This window comes from Canis lupus, chromosome 14 (assembly GCF_011100685.1).
Source record: "Canis lupus familiaris isolate Mischka breed German Shepherd chromosome 14, alternate assembly UU_Cfam_GSD_1.0, whole genome shotgun sequence".
Lineage (NCBI taxonomy): Eukaryota > Metazoa > Chordata > Mammalia > Carnivora > Canidae > Canis > Canis lupus.
The window spans coordinates 3099602-3117474 of NC_049235.1; the positions used below are offsets into that span (position 1 = coordinate 3099602).

Consider the following 17873-nt stretch of genomic DNA (forward strand, 5'->3'; position numbering starts at 1 on the left):
AGAGACGCAGGCAGAGGGAGAAGCAGGCTCCATGCAGGGAGCCCAATGTAGGACTCAATCCCAGGTCTCCAGGATCACGCCCTGGGCTGAAGGCGGCGCTAAATCGCTGAGCCACCCGGGCTGCCCAGCAACTTCAATTCTTTTTTTTTTTTTTTTTTAATTTATTTTTTATTGGTGTTCAATTTACTAACATACAGAATAACCCCCAGTGCCCGTCACCCATTCCACTCTGGACTGACCATTTCTTCCTCGAAGCCTTTTCTGGTCAACTTCCAACCCCCTACCTATCTCCTTCCATTAATCATAGAACCAAAGAACTTTTTTAAAGGGGAAAGGAAAGATCATCATGTATCACAAAAACATGTATTATGCCTCATAATTCTTTGTAGTTCTCCTAACTCTACTAATTACTCATTATGTGACTTCACTTCTCTCTGCTCAGATTTCTCATCGGTAAAGAAGTGAGAATAACAACAAGCTGCCATGAAAACCAAAGTTTGATTATAGAAAAAAAATCATCAGAATGAAGTTCACAAACCATAAAGTACCTCACAATTATAAGGCAAGTATCATTATAAGCACATTATAAGCACATGAGGGCAAGGAATCACATCTTCCACTTGTTGGCCAACAGCACAAAAATGGAAGATCAAAGGCCAGCATCTATTTCGAAAAGATGTAGGCCAGAGAAAGAGGTAAATTAGGAAACTAGAAGCAATGAGGGGGAAATATTGCCGAATGAAACAGAAATTCCTAATTTTTCTTCACTGGTTCCAGATTTGAACCTCGGGCTGAAGTATAGTTTCATTTGTCATCAAATATGCATTTTCAAATCTACTTTCATAAAGCTTTCTACCAGAATAGCTCTATAAAGAAACATCTATGCTCACAGACACCATCCTCTTTCTGCTTCTGTTTCCTTTGGCCTGTTTAAATAATCATTCTAGGATGAGAATGAAGACCAGATACTTGCAGATACGGATTGTAACAAAGGATGCGAAATGTGGGAAACAGAGATTAAACTCTCACACCACTACATCTGAAATAAAACGTCCTTAGAGTAGTGATATTTGGCAAGAAAAATTAGGGAAGGAAAACTTCACATGGCTCTCTGTCTCAATTTAGCAGAGGAAGCAATAGTCTTTAGGTCCTATGTCAGGGCAGTAGTGTCCTGGTAGTTCTGCTCCAAGCAAAATGAAGATACTCTACGGGGAAGAGTAAAATAAGTGCCTGTGAGGAGCAGAGTCAGGAAGCATTCCCATGGGAAGGAGGCAAGGGTCAGAAAATAAGATAGGAATCTTGAAACTATCAAGAAATAGTGGGAATTGAAAAGGAAAGTTTGTTTATTGTGTATACCATAATTTTTCAAGATATCAGAGGCTAACCCCAGTTCTCTTAGTACATCCAGCTTATTAATTAGCTTTGACTAATACAGCAAGTCCTGTTTTATGAAATTAGCACTGCAAGGGCCCAAAGAAGGAAGAACACAGATTCCTCACTGCAGTGGTAGTCCTGGCTTTTGCAGCTACCTCTGCTGTCACTCACAGCATTGGGGCAAAAGCCTGAGGAACTGACTGTGCACCTGTTGCGAAATAAGTTCATTTCAGAAAAATTGTCTATTTTCCAACTCTTCACTCCCCTTTAAATTTCAAGGAATTTCAACCACTATTAATTAATCAGGTTCTTGAATGAAGGGTACTCTCACAGTGGCCGAAATGTTTGTCCCTCTCCCCCGGCCCACCTCCATTCCCCCCCAGACACATCATCTGTGACCACCAGCAGTGATGATGGTCAATATGCAAGACTGGTCCATACAGAGCCCTGAGTTCGCAGCCCACTTTCAGTTATACCTTTGTCTCCCTAATCCCTCATTTTATTATTTCAAGAACCTGCACAATATGTTACTAGTCCTTCCTCTGAACATTCTTCTTTTGTATTCTTTCATATAGGTCTGGGGACATTCCAGTAAGAACAACTAGAATCCGATAAGTCACCAAGCCATTACAATGAATTAGTGTATTACTGGGTTAACCCTCTTAGGTATGTTTTGATTTTCAATGGCCACTAATCAGAAGAAAGAGACTCAAAGAACTCAAAATCATCATACTGCCTTCCAGTTCTAAAGTCTTTCATTTCTGTGAATAAATCTTTTAGAGTGGGATTTTAGATGCTCAGAAACTGAGTGAAGGAACCCAAAGGCACATAAGCATAACTTTACAGTGAGGGAAAAGCCCCACAATATATTTTTACATTTTGGTGATGCTGTCAGCTGTTTGCAGAGCTTGACATGAATTATTCACTAGTTCAGTATTCGGTCTTATTCATTTGTCTACAAACATAAAGTATGGTTTGGGTGTATAGAAAAACAGTTACTGAGAAATACACAGGAAATCCATCACCATTTTCTTAGTAGAGAGAACCCCAATGATAGCTTTAATCAAAACCAATCCTGAAAGATCTGTATCACCTTACCAGTGAAAAATGTTCTTCACTATAGTAGTGAATCTCTGAGAAATGAAACACACATACGCTTTAAATGGCTAGGTGATGAAAGGAGTAATTCCTCAGTGAATTGCAGCACGGGGAGAACAATGGAATTTAGAGGACTAATCTCAGTTCAACCACTGACCAAATGATCTTGGACAAGTCACTGAGCCTCGCTGAGTCTTAGGCTCTTCCTTCCATAAAAGAATAGTTATTAGTAGTCGATAATCTCTAAAGTCCAATCTGGATTTTAAAAGCCTCTGAATCACTTTTTAAAAACCCCATGATTTTATAATCATGAAACAAGTTCCAATGAGCAATCTGTCACTATTTATAGGTAAACAATACACAGCATCCCTTCTTAAGAAATACATTTACTTATCCTTGACAAAGTTCACCAGCTTGTGATTTAGGATGATTATCAGTTATCCATATATGGAATGACAAAATAGCATAAGATAAACCAAAAAGTTGATTATCTTACAGTAACCAATCCACGTCAAGGCACTGATATAATCTATAATCACAATGTCAAGCATTTTCAGGTGGATTGACTTATTTTTATTTTAAATAAGTGCCTTTGATATTAATAATTACAACTTTATTTAACTATATTTTAAATAAAAGTGCACTTGTTCCCCTCAAATAGAAAAGACATGTTACACCCACTAAAAGAGCTTGAACAAATATAAAAAGCATAAAAAAGGTAACAACCAAACTCCTAAAAAGGCCACACAGAACGACATCAGATCAGGAAAGCATGTCCTGCAAGGTACAACATGGCAGGTTGGCCAGCATAAAACAGAATCTTCAGGTACACACCTCACACCAGCAATATCATCATCACCTGGGAACTTGTTAAAAATGTGAACTCTCAGGTACCTCCCCAGACCTACTCCACCAGAAGTTCTGAGGGCGGAAGCCGCCAAGAGGGGTTTTAACAAAGCCCTGCAGGGGATTCTGACACAGCTCGAGTCTGAAGCTTGGTAAAGAACTGTTTTTAAAGAAATTAATAATTTTCAGATTTAGAACGTTTTCAATGAATGCAGGGACAGCATTTGCCCATACGTGGCCTGCTTGTATTTTTTTTTTTTTAATCTAATGAACACTCTTGAAATGACCCCCACCTCCAGCCCAAGCAGTAGAACATGAGCAGTAACTTACATCTACCTCTGCACGTCTCTCCTGTGCATCCCAATGCCTCTCTCTGGGAGATCACCACTATGGTGAATTGTCTACTTCCTCTACCCTTTTCCCTTTGGCTTTATACCAAAATTACATTTAATTTTATGAAGATGCATCCCTACTGCTGCATGGAGAGATCTTTCATCCATTTTCACCACTTATGCTATTATAGCATAATTTGTGCTTTCTCTTATCAATGAGCACATGGACTATTTCAATATTTTTACTACGACAAGCAGTGTTCCTATGAGCATTCTTATACAAGCCTCCAGATACACGTATGCTAAACTTCCCATATGAAGGAATGAAAGTGCTAGGGCCACAGGAAATTTGGATGTTCAACCTTGCAAGAGTATAAAGTTGCTCTCCAAAGTGGTTGAACTGATTTCATGCACGAAGGAAGAAAAAAGGAGATCCTCTTGACCTACATATTCTTCAACACTTGGCATTTTTAGATTTCTTGTATTTTGTCAATTGAATAGATATAATATAGGATCTCATGTGGTCTGGGGTGTTTCTCTGAATACAAATGAGGCTGACATCTAGTCATACGTACATTAGCCTTATCAGACTCATTTTCTATAAAACTCTTTTTATACATCTTCTCCCATCTTCCTGAGAACATGGGATATACTTCTCTTTAGTGAGGTCTTTAATGCTCTTTGATAAAGTTTTATTAGATTTCTCTCATAGGCCTTATTCATGATTAATAAGATTTTTATTGCTCTTATAAATGGGGTCTCTGTTTTAAGTGGTGCTAATTGCTTGTGATGTAGAAAAACGCAATAGATTTCTGTTTATTGAAGTCATATCCAACTACTTTGTTGAACTCTCAAAACTATTTCTAGTAGTTTATTGCAACTTATTTTTGATATCCTCTATGGACAATCATATTGTTTGCAAAAAATGACTTTTGTCGGGGGATCTCTGGGTGGCTCAGCGGTTTGGCGCCTGCCTTCAGCCCAGGGCATGATCTTGGAGTCCTGGGATCGAGTCCCGCATCAGGCTTCCTGTGTGGAGCCTGCTTCTCCCTCTGCCTCTCTGCCTCTCTATCTCTCATGAGTACATAAATAAAATCTTTTTTTTAAAAAAATGACTTTTATCTTCTCTTTCCATCTTCATTCTTTCAATTTTTTTTTTCTCTTGCTTTATAGTGCTAAAACTTCCAAAACAATGATGGATACAAGAGGCAATTGTAGAGATCTCAATCTTGTTCCCAATTTTAAAGAACGCTTAGAGCATGTCCCCAATTAGGATAAAGTCTGCTTCAAATATTTTTATAGACATTATCAAGTTGCAGAAATCCCCTATTACTAGCTTATTAATGTTATTATAAATTAGATTTTATTTTTATCTATTGAGTTTCTAGACCTACAGCTCATATATTTCTCTTAATCTGTTAACATAATGACATGGATTGGCTCCCTAATATTAAACTATCCTTACATTCATGAGGTAGGCAAACTTGGTCATGGGGTATTTTTTTTTAAACACTCTCAGATTCCATTTGCCAATATTTGTTTAGGATTTTTATACCTAGATCACGAGTGAAAGGAGTGTTATTTTCTCTTATTGTTCCTTGTCTGCTTTTCGATAGCAATGTAATCTTATTGGAATGGATAGTGAATATGCCTTCTACTCCTAATCTTTGAAAGAATTTGTTCATTACTGGAAGATCTGTTATTGGATATGGTGGGTTTTTTTTTTTTTATATGAGGATCTTAATTTAATTGACTTTAATTTATATGAACTGTTTTTATAATTACAGGACTACTCAGGGTTTCAATTTCCAAGTTAGCATTTTGGTGTATATTTCTCTAGGAATTTATCCATTTCATCTAAGTTTTCAAATGTACTGGCATAAAAAAAAGTTGTTTAAAAATTCTATTACAAAGCTTTGCAGTCTTTTCAAAAATCTAATCTAATAACATAATTATACACAATATGTATGACACGCTTGAACAGAACAAAAGAAGCATATTCAGTACTGTTTAAAAACCAGCCTACTATCTTCTCAAAATGGTAAGCTAAGAAGTTTATTTCATTAATAGTTTATGAAGGGTAGCTTGTTTGGGCAACTTTCATTTGCATTTTAAAAAACACGGGCGAGGAACAATGCCATGTTACATTTTAATTATGTGTCCATGTTCCCAATTTCAACTGGTTCTGATGTAATAATCATAGCTTTTTATACTTTGGAGATAAGATTGAGTTGCTACACCTAAAGTCAGGTTAAAAAAAACAACTACCACCACCACCTAATTCTTTTCTTCATGATATCTGACATTTACAGAGTCATAGCAGATCTTTACATGGGAAAATAAATTCACACAGAAATTAAGTCTTCCATAAAGAAATGCTCTAAACTGCACCCTCTGTTTTGAGTCCAAAATACTGTTGAGTGGTTGTCTCTGGCAGTTCCATGCTGCATATACAAGAATAGTTTTCAGGACCCCTGGGTGGCTCAAGTGGTTCAGCATCTGCCTTCAGCTCGGGTCATGATCCCAGGGTCCTGGGATCGAATCCTGCATCAGGCTCCACACAGGGAGCCTGCTTTTCCCTCTGCTTCTGCCTCTATCTCTGCCTCTGTGTCTCTCATGAATAAATAAAATCTTAAAGAAAAAAAAAAAGTTTTCTGGAAGACAGAGCCTAGACTGCCACTAGGGTACACTCCCTCCTTCAGGGTACACTCTGAAGATTAGATAGAGCTCTGGACACTCTCTCCCTTCTGGCTAGTAGTTTTGGGGGCAGCTGACTTCTTGGCCAGTGCCTCTCAAGCTTTAACCTGTACTCCTCTTTCATCACCTGGGGTCTTGTTAGAAATGCAGGTTTCCATTTCAAAGGTCTGAGGTAGTGTCCCAGAGCCGCGTTTCTAAGAAGTTCCAGGCAATGTTGATATTGATGCCATTAATCTTCCCTGTGGCCTGAGTGGATTTCTGAGCCAGGTGGCTTCTGGGCGGTCAGCCTCTACCTCCTTGCAAATTCAGTATGTAGGACTGTCAAGCATAAGTGAAAGTTCAGTGGACAAGTGTTGCTAATGAGAACTACTTTCAGTTTGCAGTCGAAACACGTTCATTTTGACCATTTTCTCATTAGCCTACATTTAGGAGAACTTGCTCGCTTCAAGGGCACCCTCTAAATGTGCACTAACTGTAAATTTTCACACACAGGTCCTAAAGAGCGTGGCACTAGGTTCTAAGTTTTCCATCATACGTGAAAAAAGGTTTTTTCCAATAAAATAGGTCTTCAAGAAAATATACCTTCTGTTCTCCCCACATCTCAGCCTCATTACAAAAGTGTTCTAACTGCTGCCCCGTCCCTGGAGTGAGGCACCCAAGAGCAATCAATGCATTCCCCACTATGCCCCGAAAAAAAAAAAAATCCTCAGGTGTGTAGAAAGATACTGAGAAAGAGAAGACGCTGCTCCCTCATCACCCAGAAAACATCAGTCTCTGGTGTAAAGAGAGTCAAGCTCATTAAAGTCACAGATCCCCAATTAACCCTTTCAGCTCTCGAAGCTGGAGTGTGCCTACTTCAAAGTAGAAGCTCTGTTTGCATGGGAGCCTGACTCATGCAATGGATATGTTCCTAAAGATGGTTGTTCATCATAAGTTGTTGGTTTTGCTTTTTTCAAAAAACAATGAAAATATATCTTAAAGACACCAAAGAAGCTTGCTCTTTAAAGCAAACTTACTGTAAGTTCTTTTGTAAAATTAAAAAAAAAATTACTTCTCTTTCTTTTGGTCATATCTGGATTTCCAGATACTGAATTTATATAAAATAGAACACAAGTTTACATAAATTTGAAGAAAACCGTCAATTAACACAGAACGTATCTGGTTCCGGAGTTAAAAAGAAGCCTATATTCATCAGAAGAATGACTGTCTAATGTAGCTTTTCAGGTGTAAGATACTCTTGGCAAGCTCTGACGTACAATCTTACTCCTTGATAAATAAAATATCTTTCTTCATTTTGTGAAGAGCAGTTCTTAATCATTCAAATGAGTCACATATCTCCAGTAAATTGCTTATCTGGTACCACTCCATATCATCCAAGCACACATTTATTAATGGGCCTATTATCCAAATTTCCCCTTTAATCATTCAAAGGATACTGTCCAAAATTAGTTTAGTGAGAGCCTGGTATGCCGACAAATCACGCATTTCAGAAATTTGATTGTAGGAAAAATCCACCTTCTGGTGAGAAAAAGAGAACAAGATGTCAAAGTTTATTTTTTGTTCACTTAACGACAGTAATTCATCGCACAAGGAGGTCTTTCTGGATGTGCGGTTAGAATTCATGACTGAAAATATGCCAAGGCTAACACAGCTATCCATATCTGTTTGATTTCTGCCTGGACCCTTGTGTGTTCAGTCTGAGGGGTACCAGGGAGGAGACTCCTGCCCTGCAGCTGCTGCGAACATCCCCACCACCTAGGCTTTCCATGCTGCCCCTCTCTCCATTTCCAGCAACCACTTCAGACCTTCTTCTCCTTCCTTCAGGATTTACCTCAATTCGGCTCTTACCACCACTTCTTTCATTTCCTCTCCTGCCCGGTAAGTGCATTCACCTAGTTTACGCGCCCGGTCTTTTCTCTGCCTTTTCTACTCTCTCTCAATATATTCTCCTGTGTCACCTTCCAAGTGCCAGAAAAATCTTTCCTATTCATCCCTCAAGCTACATCTCAACCACTTAACACCCTTTCTCAAGATGGGCTATATTAGGAAAGCATTTTCAGCAACATCAGTTGTTCCCATTCAAAAATAGGAGACGAAAGAAAACGTGAAATAACTTTGTTTAAATATTCACCCATGAGCAAAAGATGAACAAAAAGGATTTAAAAAAACTTTTTTTAAAAACTGCATTGATAACTCACCTAGGCACATGTAATAATTTTTTGGAAAACTATCAAATAATTATCTAATGAGCACTAGTCTAATTTTCTTGTGCCCTTTAAAAGAGTGATTTCACTCCCAGAAATGTACTGAGAATATTTTATCAATGTATTACATACTAAAAACTCTAAATACCAAATACTAAAAAACATGTTGGAAACTCAAGTGGCAAGAGAAGAAAACGGATTAAGGCGGTCACAATACAGCAACAGGACCACAATATCAGTAAAATACATGTGTGTGAACCCCATGAAGAGATAGTCAAGTGCAAACAAAATATCATGAGTATAAAAGGACCAAACAGTTGGAATACAAAATTTGATGCAGTATATAAACTGCAGCTGTGTCAAATGCAGACCACGGCTGAAACAAGAAGTCAGCTTAGCATGATGGAATAAAGTATTATATTTGCTTTTGTCTTCTACGTGATAATGATGGACTAGCAGTAAACATAATGATCTAGGTGTAACTATAATTGACACTTTTTCATCAACACTTCTCGTGCTTGCGCCTCTCGTGTCTGCTCCTGTCCAACTGTACCCTCCCCTGGGCACCTGTGATACCAGCTTTGTTGAGAGGCCCCAAAGTGTTCTGACCGAGCTCTGACTCCCCCCGAGGGTTCCACTGGCCCTGAAGTCTTGCAGGAAGTCCCATCCATCAAATGAACCTGCTGAACCTGCTGTACCTATTAAGAGCAAGAGTATTCTGGGAAATAGAATGTGTGAGAACAAGCCCCTGTGCTTTAGGAAATGTACACCTTCTGTGGCTGGTGGCACCAAGCTCAAAGAGGAGTGACCAGGAAGCAGAGCTTTTCAAGAGGGTGGGATGCCTGGTTTACTGGGAAGAGACACAGGCTCTGGGTGGCCGACTTTGGGTTCCATCTCAGCCCTGCTGCCTTTTTGCAAAGATGAAATACGTTATTTTCCCTTCCTGTACCCTGGAGTCCTCATGTGTGAAATGAGACCATCCCAGCTGCCTCCCAACTTTAATGGGAGGATGAAATAAGACAACACACTGAATACACAGGTAGCCTGGGTCACCACTCCCAGGCTCACGCAGAGCTCACACAAGCTTGGAACACATCAGCAGGGTGGTCTGGCACTTTGCAGGGACTTCTCTACAGTCCCCGATATATTTGCTCTTAACTTGCTGGCAGCTCAGAACCTTAAAGACAGGGCACCTGGTAAGTTTTTGTGCATTGGGGAAGTCTTCTTGGGGGAGCAGGACGGGAGGGTGAATGGAAGAAATTCCAAGGAAGTTTTTCCCAAGGAAGGGGTCACACAGTTGCCAGAACTCATTTCCCTGGGGCTCAGGACAAAGCAGAAGGGGATGGCAACTTGGGGAGAAATGAAACAGCTATGCAAATACAATTCCTGATAACCTGGAGACCAGGTGGCCCCACACACAGTACAAATAGGCACCTCATGTGGCTTATTTGGACAAAGGAATGTCACCTTGGCAATAACTATAATTTCAAAGAGGGTGAAAAAAAGCACTACTGATAAAAATGGGGTGAACAGAAGAAAAATTAGCATTTTGCTGGCAGTATGGCTGATGTCAGATTCTTGATTTCAAAGAAACTCTCATATATGTGCAAGCCCCAGTAGAATACTTGGGATCTAAGTTAATTTAGTTTGTAAATAAAACAAAATAGATAATCAAAAGCAATAAGTGACCTCCAATCCTAAAAATATTTAATAAAATACATTAGTCCACTAAAACACTAATCCCAAGCTCATAGCAATGTCTTCCAAATTTGTCAGCACATTAGAGCCACTTGGGGGTCTTTTAAAAATTCCATGCCCAGGCCTCACCTTGGACCACTGAATCAGACTCTCGGCAGTGAGATTCAGACATGAGTAGTTTTTAAAAGTCCCCAGGTGATTGCAATGTGCAGAAGAGACTGGGAACCACGAGCCTATAACCTCTCTGCTTCAGTGTGGCCCATGGACCACCAGTAGTGGCATCACCTGGGAGGCTGTTAGAAACCAGTCTCAGGCCTGACTTCAGACCTGCTGGGTCAGAATCCCTAGTTTCACAAGAACCCCAGGTGATCTGTATCCACATTAAATAAAGCATGAGACACAATCTAGAGCCAGCTGCCCCATCAACTACTGTTCAGAGTTTAATCCTGTGTTTCAGAGAAGCAAGATCTGAAATCATTGTTGGAAAAAGAAAAGGTTTATTTATCCAAATAAAAGGGCAAAATTTGAGTGCCCAAAGAAATCTTTACACATTTTCCAGGTATACAATTGTTGTACTATACAAAAAATATACAAATAATGACTAGTAGTTAGCTGTGGGAGAGAGACAGAAGTTAGTTCTTTAGCCTGAACACTATGTTTAGCAAAGCCTCCTACAAAGATTATCTGCAGATGGACCATCTCTCTTTTTCATAAATAAGTGATACCCAAACCCCTTTATATTTCATTCCAGACATTTATACTATTTACGCCTATATCTTAGGCTGCCCAAATTCTCAATCTGAGCGTTGTTCTGCTTGTTAACATACTTTGCAGGCCAGTTCACATGAGTAACAGATGTATTGATCAAGTCTACCTTGAGATTCTTGGGTGGCTTGAAATTGAAGAACGTCGTCAGCTTATTGTGCGAAGCATTAAGTTCTAGAAGGTAAGGCATATAACTCACACAAGACAAATCTGGAGGGAAGAGAAATACAAAATAAGGTAAGCCAACATCATCAAAATTAGACTAGGTCATTAGAAACAGCTTACGTTACATCAGGGCATTGTCTCAGTACACCAGTTGCAAGCACTTCTGAATTATTCGAAGCAAGTGAAATGAAAAAAAATGAGAATGCATGAAACACACTGAGTGTAGAAAAACTCCCCATAAGCTCCTAATCTGACCTTCTTCCCCAGGACCTCCCTTCTTCTCCCAACTCTTCAAGTGACTGGTGTTTCCTCCAGGTCCCAGCTCCCTCTCCCATGAGCTACCAGCTCGAATGCATCAGAAAGAACCAGCCTTGGAGGAAGGGACGAGAAACGAAAGCCATCGATGATGCCCTTGATAATTAGCCCTTGAGTGACTGAAGTTTGTTATAAATTAAACGTTGCCTCAGTTGCACTTGATCCTAAATCTCATTAATCATTTGAAGTGATTTAAATTATTGCTATTATTTTCCTTTGGCTCTGGGCTGGTTCCAAAGTATGGCTAAGTTTTGCACTTTACCCCAAGCAAATATTCTGAACCTGGAGTATGAAGTGAAAAGTGACGGGACTCTAATGACAGTATGGATAAAACAAAAAAATGGTGTAGTACTGTGTTGCCTTTCTCTGCCCCTTTACGGCAGAGGCATAGGGGCAGCAGGATCAATTAGACTCCGGGAGAATCACCGGAAGACGATTTACGGCCCTGTTTCTAGCAGGAACTCCTGCCTCCACCTGCAAACAGTAATAATAATAATAATAATAATCATACTGTCTCCCTCCCTTTCCATTCCAGGTCATGGAACCAGCTATTACGGCCCCCCAGAGGAAGGCTAGTGGGAGAAGGGAGCCACCACAGCCAAAGAACCAAGGGGACCACTTAAACCTGTCGCCAGGTAGCAGATGCACCCCAGCCTCGGAGAAGGGAGCCAGGCCAGCATCTGGGCTCCTGTCCTGGCACCATGAGCCACCCCCCTCAGCCCAGCTCCTGCCCCTACATCTTTCTTTCTCAAGATTACACCAAATTCTACATCATTTCTCTGGTCTAGATCACGCCCTTCTTTAGCTTGTCTTTATAGAATTGTTCTAGGACAGACAATACGCTGGGACAGGAACGCTTTGGTGGGAATTAATGAGCGAATCAAGGAAGACTGCCCAGAAAAGGAAACCTAAGGAGAAACTGTCATTACAGTCTTGCCTATTCATCCTTTCTGAGCTCAGCTCTATGTCTCTATCAGTCAGTCAACTCTATTAACATCCACTGACCCCCATACCTCCTCGGAGCTCACCTTTCTGTGGGCAGGTAAGTGCTGGACCATGGAGCTGTCTTGAAGCAGAAGCAGCTGCTAGCAGGGACATAGAGCTAAGGAAATGGCAAGTACAGCCCAACTTTGTAGATGACCAATCCTTTCAACTCACTGGGACAGCACAAAATGCATGGTCTAGGGTGCTGGGCTTCCACCTCCTGCAGGCCCTTGATCCCTACTTGGTGCAGTGACCTCCGTGTCCACCAGATGGCAGGAGCTCCTTGCGACTACAAGGGTGGTTCTCAAAGTGTGGTCCAGGATAGGGAACATCTGCTTCCCAGGGAAACTAATTAGAAATGCGAATTCTCTGGTCCCACCCCAGAGCTACAGAATCAGAACCTGAGAGTGGGGCAAGCCAGCTGTGTTTTCACAGGACCCCTAAGTGATTCCGATGCAAGTTGAAATCTGGTCAACATCAGAACATTAATGAAGTTGTTCTCATGAAAAGAAAAATAACTGTGCCTTACACCCAGTAGGTTCTCAAGCACTCAATGAGCTAAGAAAATGAGCCCTAAAAAGATTAAAGATGACAGATCTGAGGAAGAAAGCTCCATTCGCAACTGTGGAGTTCCAGCTCAAGTTAGCAGGGCGTGAAGCCACCACCTCTCTTTGCTCTTCTCCAGTACTAAGCATTGTTGCAGCCTCCCATCTCATTGCAATTCCTTTTCCCAGGAAGGAAACCAACTTGGGAGTGGTGAGGTGCAGGGCAGCTCCTGCCAGTAACACTACAACACTCTTTCTGATGACGGGATATTTGAGATTTGCTTTAAAATAACCCTGGTGTGTGGGTGGTGGTGCCGGGGTGACTCATTTGTTTAAGTGTCTGCCTTCAGCTTGAGTCATGATCCCAGGGAGCTCGGATTGAGCCCCCAGTCAGGCTCTCTGCTTAGCAAGGAGTCTACTTCTCCCTCTGCCTCTGTCACCTCCCACTCCTGCTAGTGCTCCCTCCCCCCACCTCTCTCTCTCTCTCTCTCTCAAATAAATAAATCTTTAAAATAACCCTGGAGGAGACAGAACATAAAGACTCCTAACTCTGGGAAATGAACTAGGGGTGATGGAAGGGGAGGAGGGCGGGGGGTGGGGGTGAATGGGTGACGGGCACTGAGGGGGGCACTTGACGGGATGAGCACTGGGTGGTATTCTGTATGTTGGTAAATTGAACACCAATAAAAAATAAATTTATTATTAAAAAAATAAAATAAAATAAAATAACCCTGGAGAAGGTGGCCAGGGAGTATAGGTGAAACCAGATGGGCTATGGGCTGATAAATATTGAACCTGAATCTTCATTACACTAGTTTCTCATGCATATGTTTGTTATTTTCCATTTTAAAAAAATGTATAAAACTAGAAAAAAATAACTCACAAACAGTAGCATTAGAGGAATAAACTATGTTGGAATATTTCTTGGTCACTGAGAAACAAACCTGGTTTTTAATTATTGCTCCTAGGAGGGGAAGAAATCAAAAACAAGCCAGAGAAAACCATCTCAGCAACATTTAACCATCATAAAAAAAAGACTAAAGAACCGAGTGGAAAGAGGATCAGATCAGCAAAGAAAGCAGGTTGGAAATAACAACTGCTGACTTACCTCCAAGTCTAAAGAAAAGAAATTGGACACCTTAACTTCAAATAAGATCAGAAAATTAGGAACAGGAACCAAGTTTCGAAGAAAATGTGACTAATTTCATTAAATGTGAGCAAGATGTCACAACAGATAAGCTGCAGAGAACTACAAATGGTGGAGTTCAAAGAATCACTACATGTATAGAGACAGTGAAAGAGAGGAAAAAACAAATGCGTGAATCCCTGGCGCTCAAGGAAGAAGCAGCCGGCCAGAATTAAAATGTAAACGCAAAATAAAGAATCCATTAAAGGAAAAAGTGGGGGCGGGGACAGGTCTAATTCATCTGTACTGAATAAACTAATAGCGGGAAAGACAGGGGGAATCATCAAATATTCAGGAAGAATTAAAGAAGTAATGAGCCATCTCTTACAAGGAAAAAACAAAGCAAACATTTCACGGGATACTCTTCATCACTGAGTACATTTTAACCATAGTGTAATGTTGCGTGTTTGCTGACCGGTATCTCTCCCTTTACTCATCACTTGTGGTGACATTTTTTTTTGTACATGCAAAATAGAGCATCAATATGTAAACGGATCTGCAATAGCACTTATATCAAGTTTTGTAGTATTAATATATTACATACTGCAAAGCTCAAATTTCAAAAGAACTGAATGATCCATCAATCTACTAGAATGAAAATTACATACCTTCAATTTTATTGACTGAAAGATCCAACTTCTGTAGGTGAACATATTCACAGAGAATGCTAATGTCAATTAAGTCACAATTCTGAGAAAATAAAAGGCAAAAAGATTTAATGTTGCTTTAACAGGTTAGTACTCAGCTGTCTCCGGACACCTACAAATAATAGTGGACAGAAAGAAATCCAGAATTTCTGGAGATGTAGTAAGGATAGTATAGTATACTTATAGTATACCATACTTACAATAAAAACATAGTAGTTATAGCAAAAGTATACTTACTTACAATAAAAGTTGAATAGTTAAGTGAGAGAATTAGATCTGAAGCCTACTACTAACAGGATCTCAAAGCAGACGACAAACCCATCTTAAAAGTGCATTTGTCTGAAGAAGAAAATTAGCTTGGAAAATTAGTAATATTAGCAAGAACAAATACAACATAAAAAGGCAAATTAAACCAGTGTCTTGTAGACCTTTAGAGCGGAGTTTTATTATTAAAGAGAAAAAAGAAAAACTCCACATAATAGCAGTGAGGCCAAAGCCTTTCTCTAATAGAAAAGGCAGATGCCTAGAATTTAAATGAAACGCTAAAGAGATCTCACCCGTCATCAGATCATTAATGACACTGTCACCTACACTTTCACACAGTCCTATTCAAAGCTCCTTCACAGTGATCTCATCTGATCAAATAAAACTGAGATGTGTAGGGCAGACTGTTCCCAATTTGGAGATGAGGAATATGAGGGACAGAGAAGGATGTAAATGATCTAAAATCACACAGCAAATTAGCAAGAGACAAGCAGATCCAAGTCTCCTGAATCCTTCTCCAAGATTCTTTCTATGAAATCTTGCCTCTAGAGAACTTTAGGATGCGTTGGAGGGGAATTTGGTCCCTTGGGACAGATTCTTATCACTGGTTTATGTTGCAATGTCAGAATCAGAAAAAGCCAGCCAAAGAAGTACCATGATAAGCAAGTTCTCAAATATAATGATAAAAATGTTTAATGAAGGCCACAAGAATAGCGTGATAAATATGAAAGAATATCTATCACATACAAGGCATTGTGCATGATGAGAAATACAACATAATGATGGGGGAGAGCTGTACTATGCCCTTAAGAAACTAATGATTTTGGTAGGAAAGAGGGTATGTACTTAAGTAATAAAAGGTAAAAAAAAATAACATGTAACATAAAAGAGTGAAAAAAAAAAATCACCAAACCAGGCAAACCCTAAGAAAGTCTATTCAGTAATACAGGTTATAAAGGCAAAGTAATTCAACATGTAAGAGCTCAAATGCAGGGAGGTCAGGGGCAAAGTAAGTTAAACGTCAGTACACCTAGCTGAAATAAGATTTAAAGGATTTTTTTTTTTTTTGGCAGATCAATTTAAGGCATAGCACTACATACGTAAGTAGAATATTGATTGAAGTGGACTTGTGTGGGGATGTACTAGATGCTGGAATTATCTACCATTCCAATGCCTAACATAGGGCAATGCACACAGGATGCTCCCGAAATTTACTGCTTAAATGGCTGAGTCAGCCATAAAATGTTAAAAAGTGACAATGGGAAAAGATTACAGCCTTAATAATGCTGTCCTCGAAGGATATGCCATGAAACCAGAACAGGTGAAAAGAGCTTAACATTTCTTGGATAGTTGACTAGTTCAAATCCAAGATGGAACAAGATTATGAGTTGTATATGCTTTGCTTCCTGTGAATTATATATAAACTTTAGTCAAATTACAGTACACAAGCAAAATTTCAGTGTGTTCTTACCTATGTATCTGCATTTACTGTGTGGATCTCCAAGGAATATTTAATACTTTACAATATAAGGAAGCAAAAAAGAGTTAAATTATTTTTCTCAGACTATAGAGAAACAAAAGGAAGAAAGAATCTGAAATACAATGAGTACTTTGCTCTTACAGCTCCTCTTAGGATAAAAGCAAAGCCAAGATTATGTGTTAGTATTGATATATTGAAAATTGATGAATAACAGCATGTTTTTTCTTTAATAATGGGTATCTTTTGGAAAGTGAACAACGGCCCAAAGCTACTTATTTCTTGACATACTTGGTGGAGGTGGAGGGGGAGGGGAGTCAATACCAATGTACTTTTTTCCCTTGGATTTAGATATTAACTTTAGTCCTGGCACTGATCAGAGAGAAAATTCTTAAAGAATTCTTAAAGACTCTGGGTTTCACAGAGTCAAATTCAACTTCTGGAAAGAAAGCATTGATTACTATAATATAGACTACTTAAGATGAAAGAAACAGACTGAAGGGAATGAAAACAAAGGAATTCGGAGGCTGATGACTGGCCTGTCCAGGTCTCTTTGATGCCTCGCATTATGTAAATAACTCTCATCACCAGTCTCCATCGAATGAAAGACTCTGAGATCTGGGGCCACCACAAAAGTAGGAATACCAGAAAAAATAGATATGGTCCAACCAGCATCAAGATGGAGCTAGTCAGCTCATGGTGATCTTGTCATACTCACTGATAAAACTAGATTGAGGTAGACCTGCTCAGTACCAGAGCCTGAGCGCCCCAACTGGTGAAGGGCATTGGCCACGACCTCCTCTCTCAGGACCCCATCAAATTCCTCCTGCAAAAAAAAAAAAAAGAAAAAGGAAAAACAACAGAGAGGTGGACAAAGGACTTCTATTAGAAGAAAAACAGTCCAGGGGTGCCTGGGTGGCTCAGTTGGTTAAGTGTTGACTCTTGATTTTGGCTACGGTCATGATCTCGGGATTGTGAGCTCAAGCCCCACATCAGGATCCACACTCAGCAGGGAGGGAGTCTCCTTGAGATTCTCTCTCCCTCTTTCTGCCCCTCCCTCTACTCATGCTCACATGCACATGCTCTCTCTCAAATAATTAAATAAATCTCTTTTAAAAAATAACAGTCTACCTCACAGCACTAACTTACATACTCGGGGGCTGAGCCCTTCAGAATTTTTCAGCCCTAAGGAAAATACTGTGTTGAGGACCCAAACATAGGACATATAATGAAATATCCATCAATTCAGTGTTTTTATTGCCACTGAATTTTCAGG

At 39.8% G+C, this 17873-nt stretch overlaps 1 protein-coding gene across 6 annotated transcripts in view; it reads right to left on the reverse strand.

The window, feature by feature from the left end:
• Positions 1-17873, reverse strand: part of LRGUK (leucine rich repeats and guanylate kinase domain containing) — a 111105-nt gene that overhangs the window by 85507 nt on the left and 7725 nt on the right. For 5 of the 6 annotated variants that reach the window (XM_038556465.1, XM_038556462.1, XM_038556461.1 and 2 more), the window contains exons 2-5: positions 17316-17423; positions 14818-14899; positions 11124-11224; positions 7784-7865 (exon numbers count right to left, since the gene is read on the reverse strand). In XM_038556465.1, coding sequence (XP_038412393.1) covers positions 7784-7865; positions 11124-11224; positions 14818-14899; positions 17316-17423 — 373 coding nt within the window. The remainder of the gene's footprint in view (positions 1-7783; positions 7866-11123; positions 11225-14817; positions 14900-17315; positions 17424-17873) is intronic. The other variant, XM_038556463.1, reaches the window with a different exon arrangement.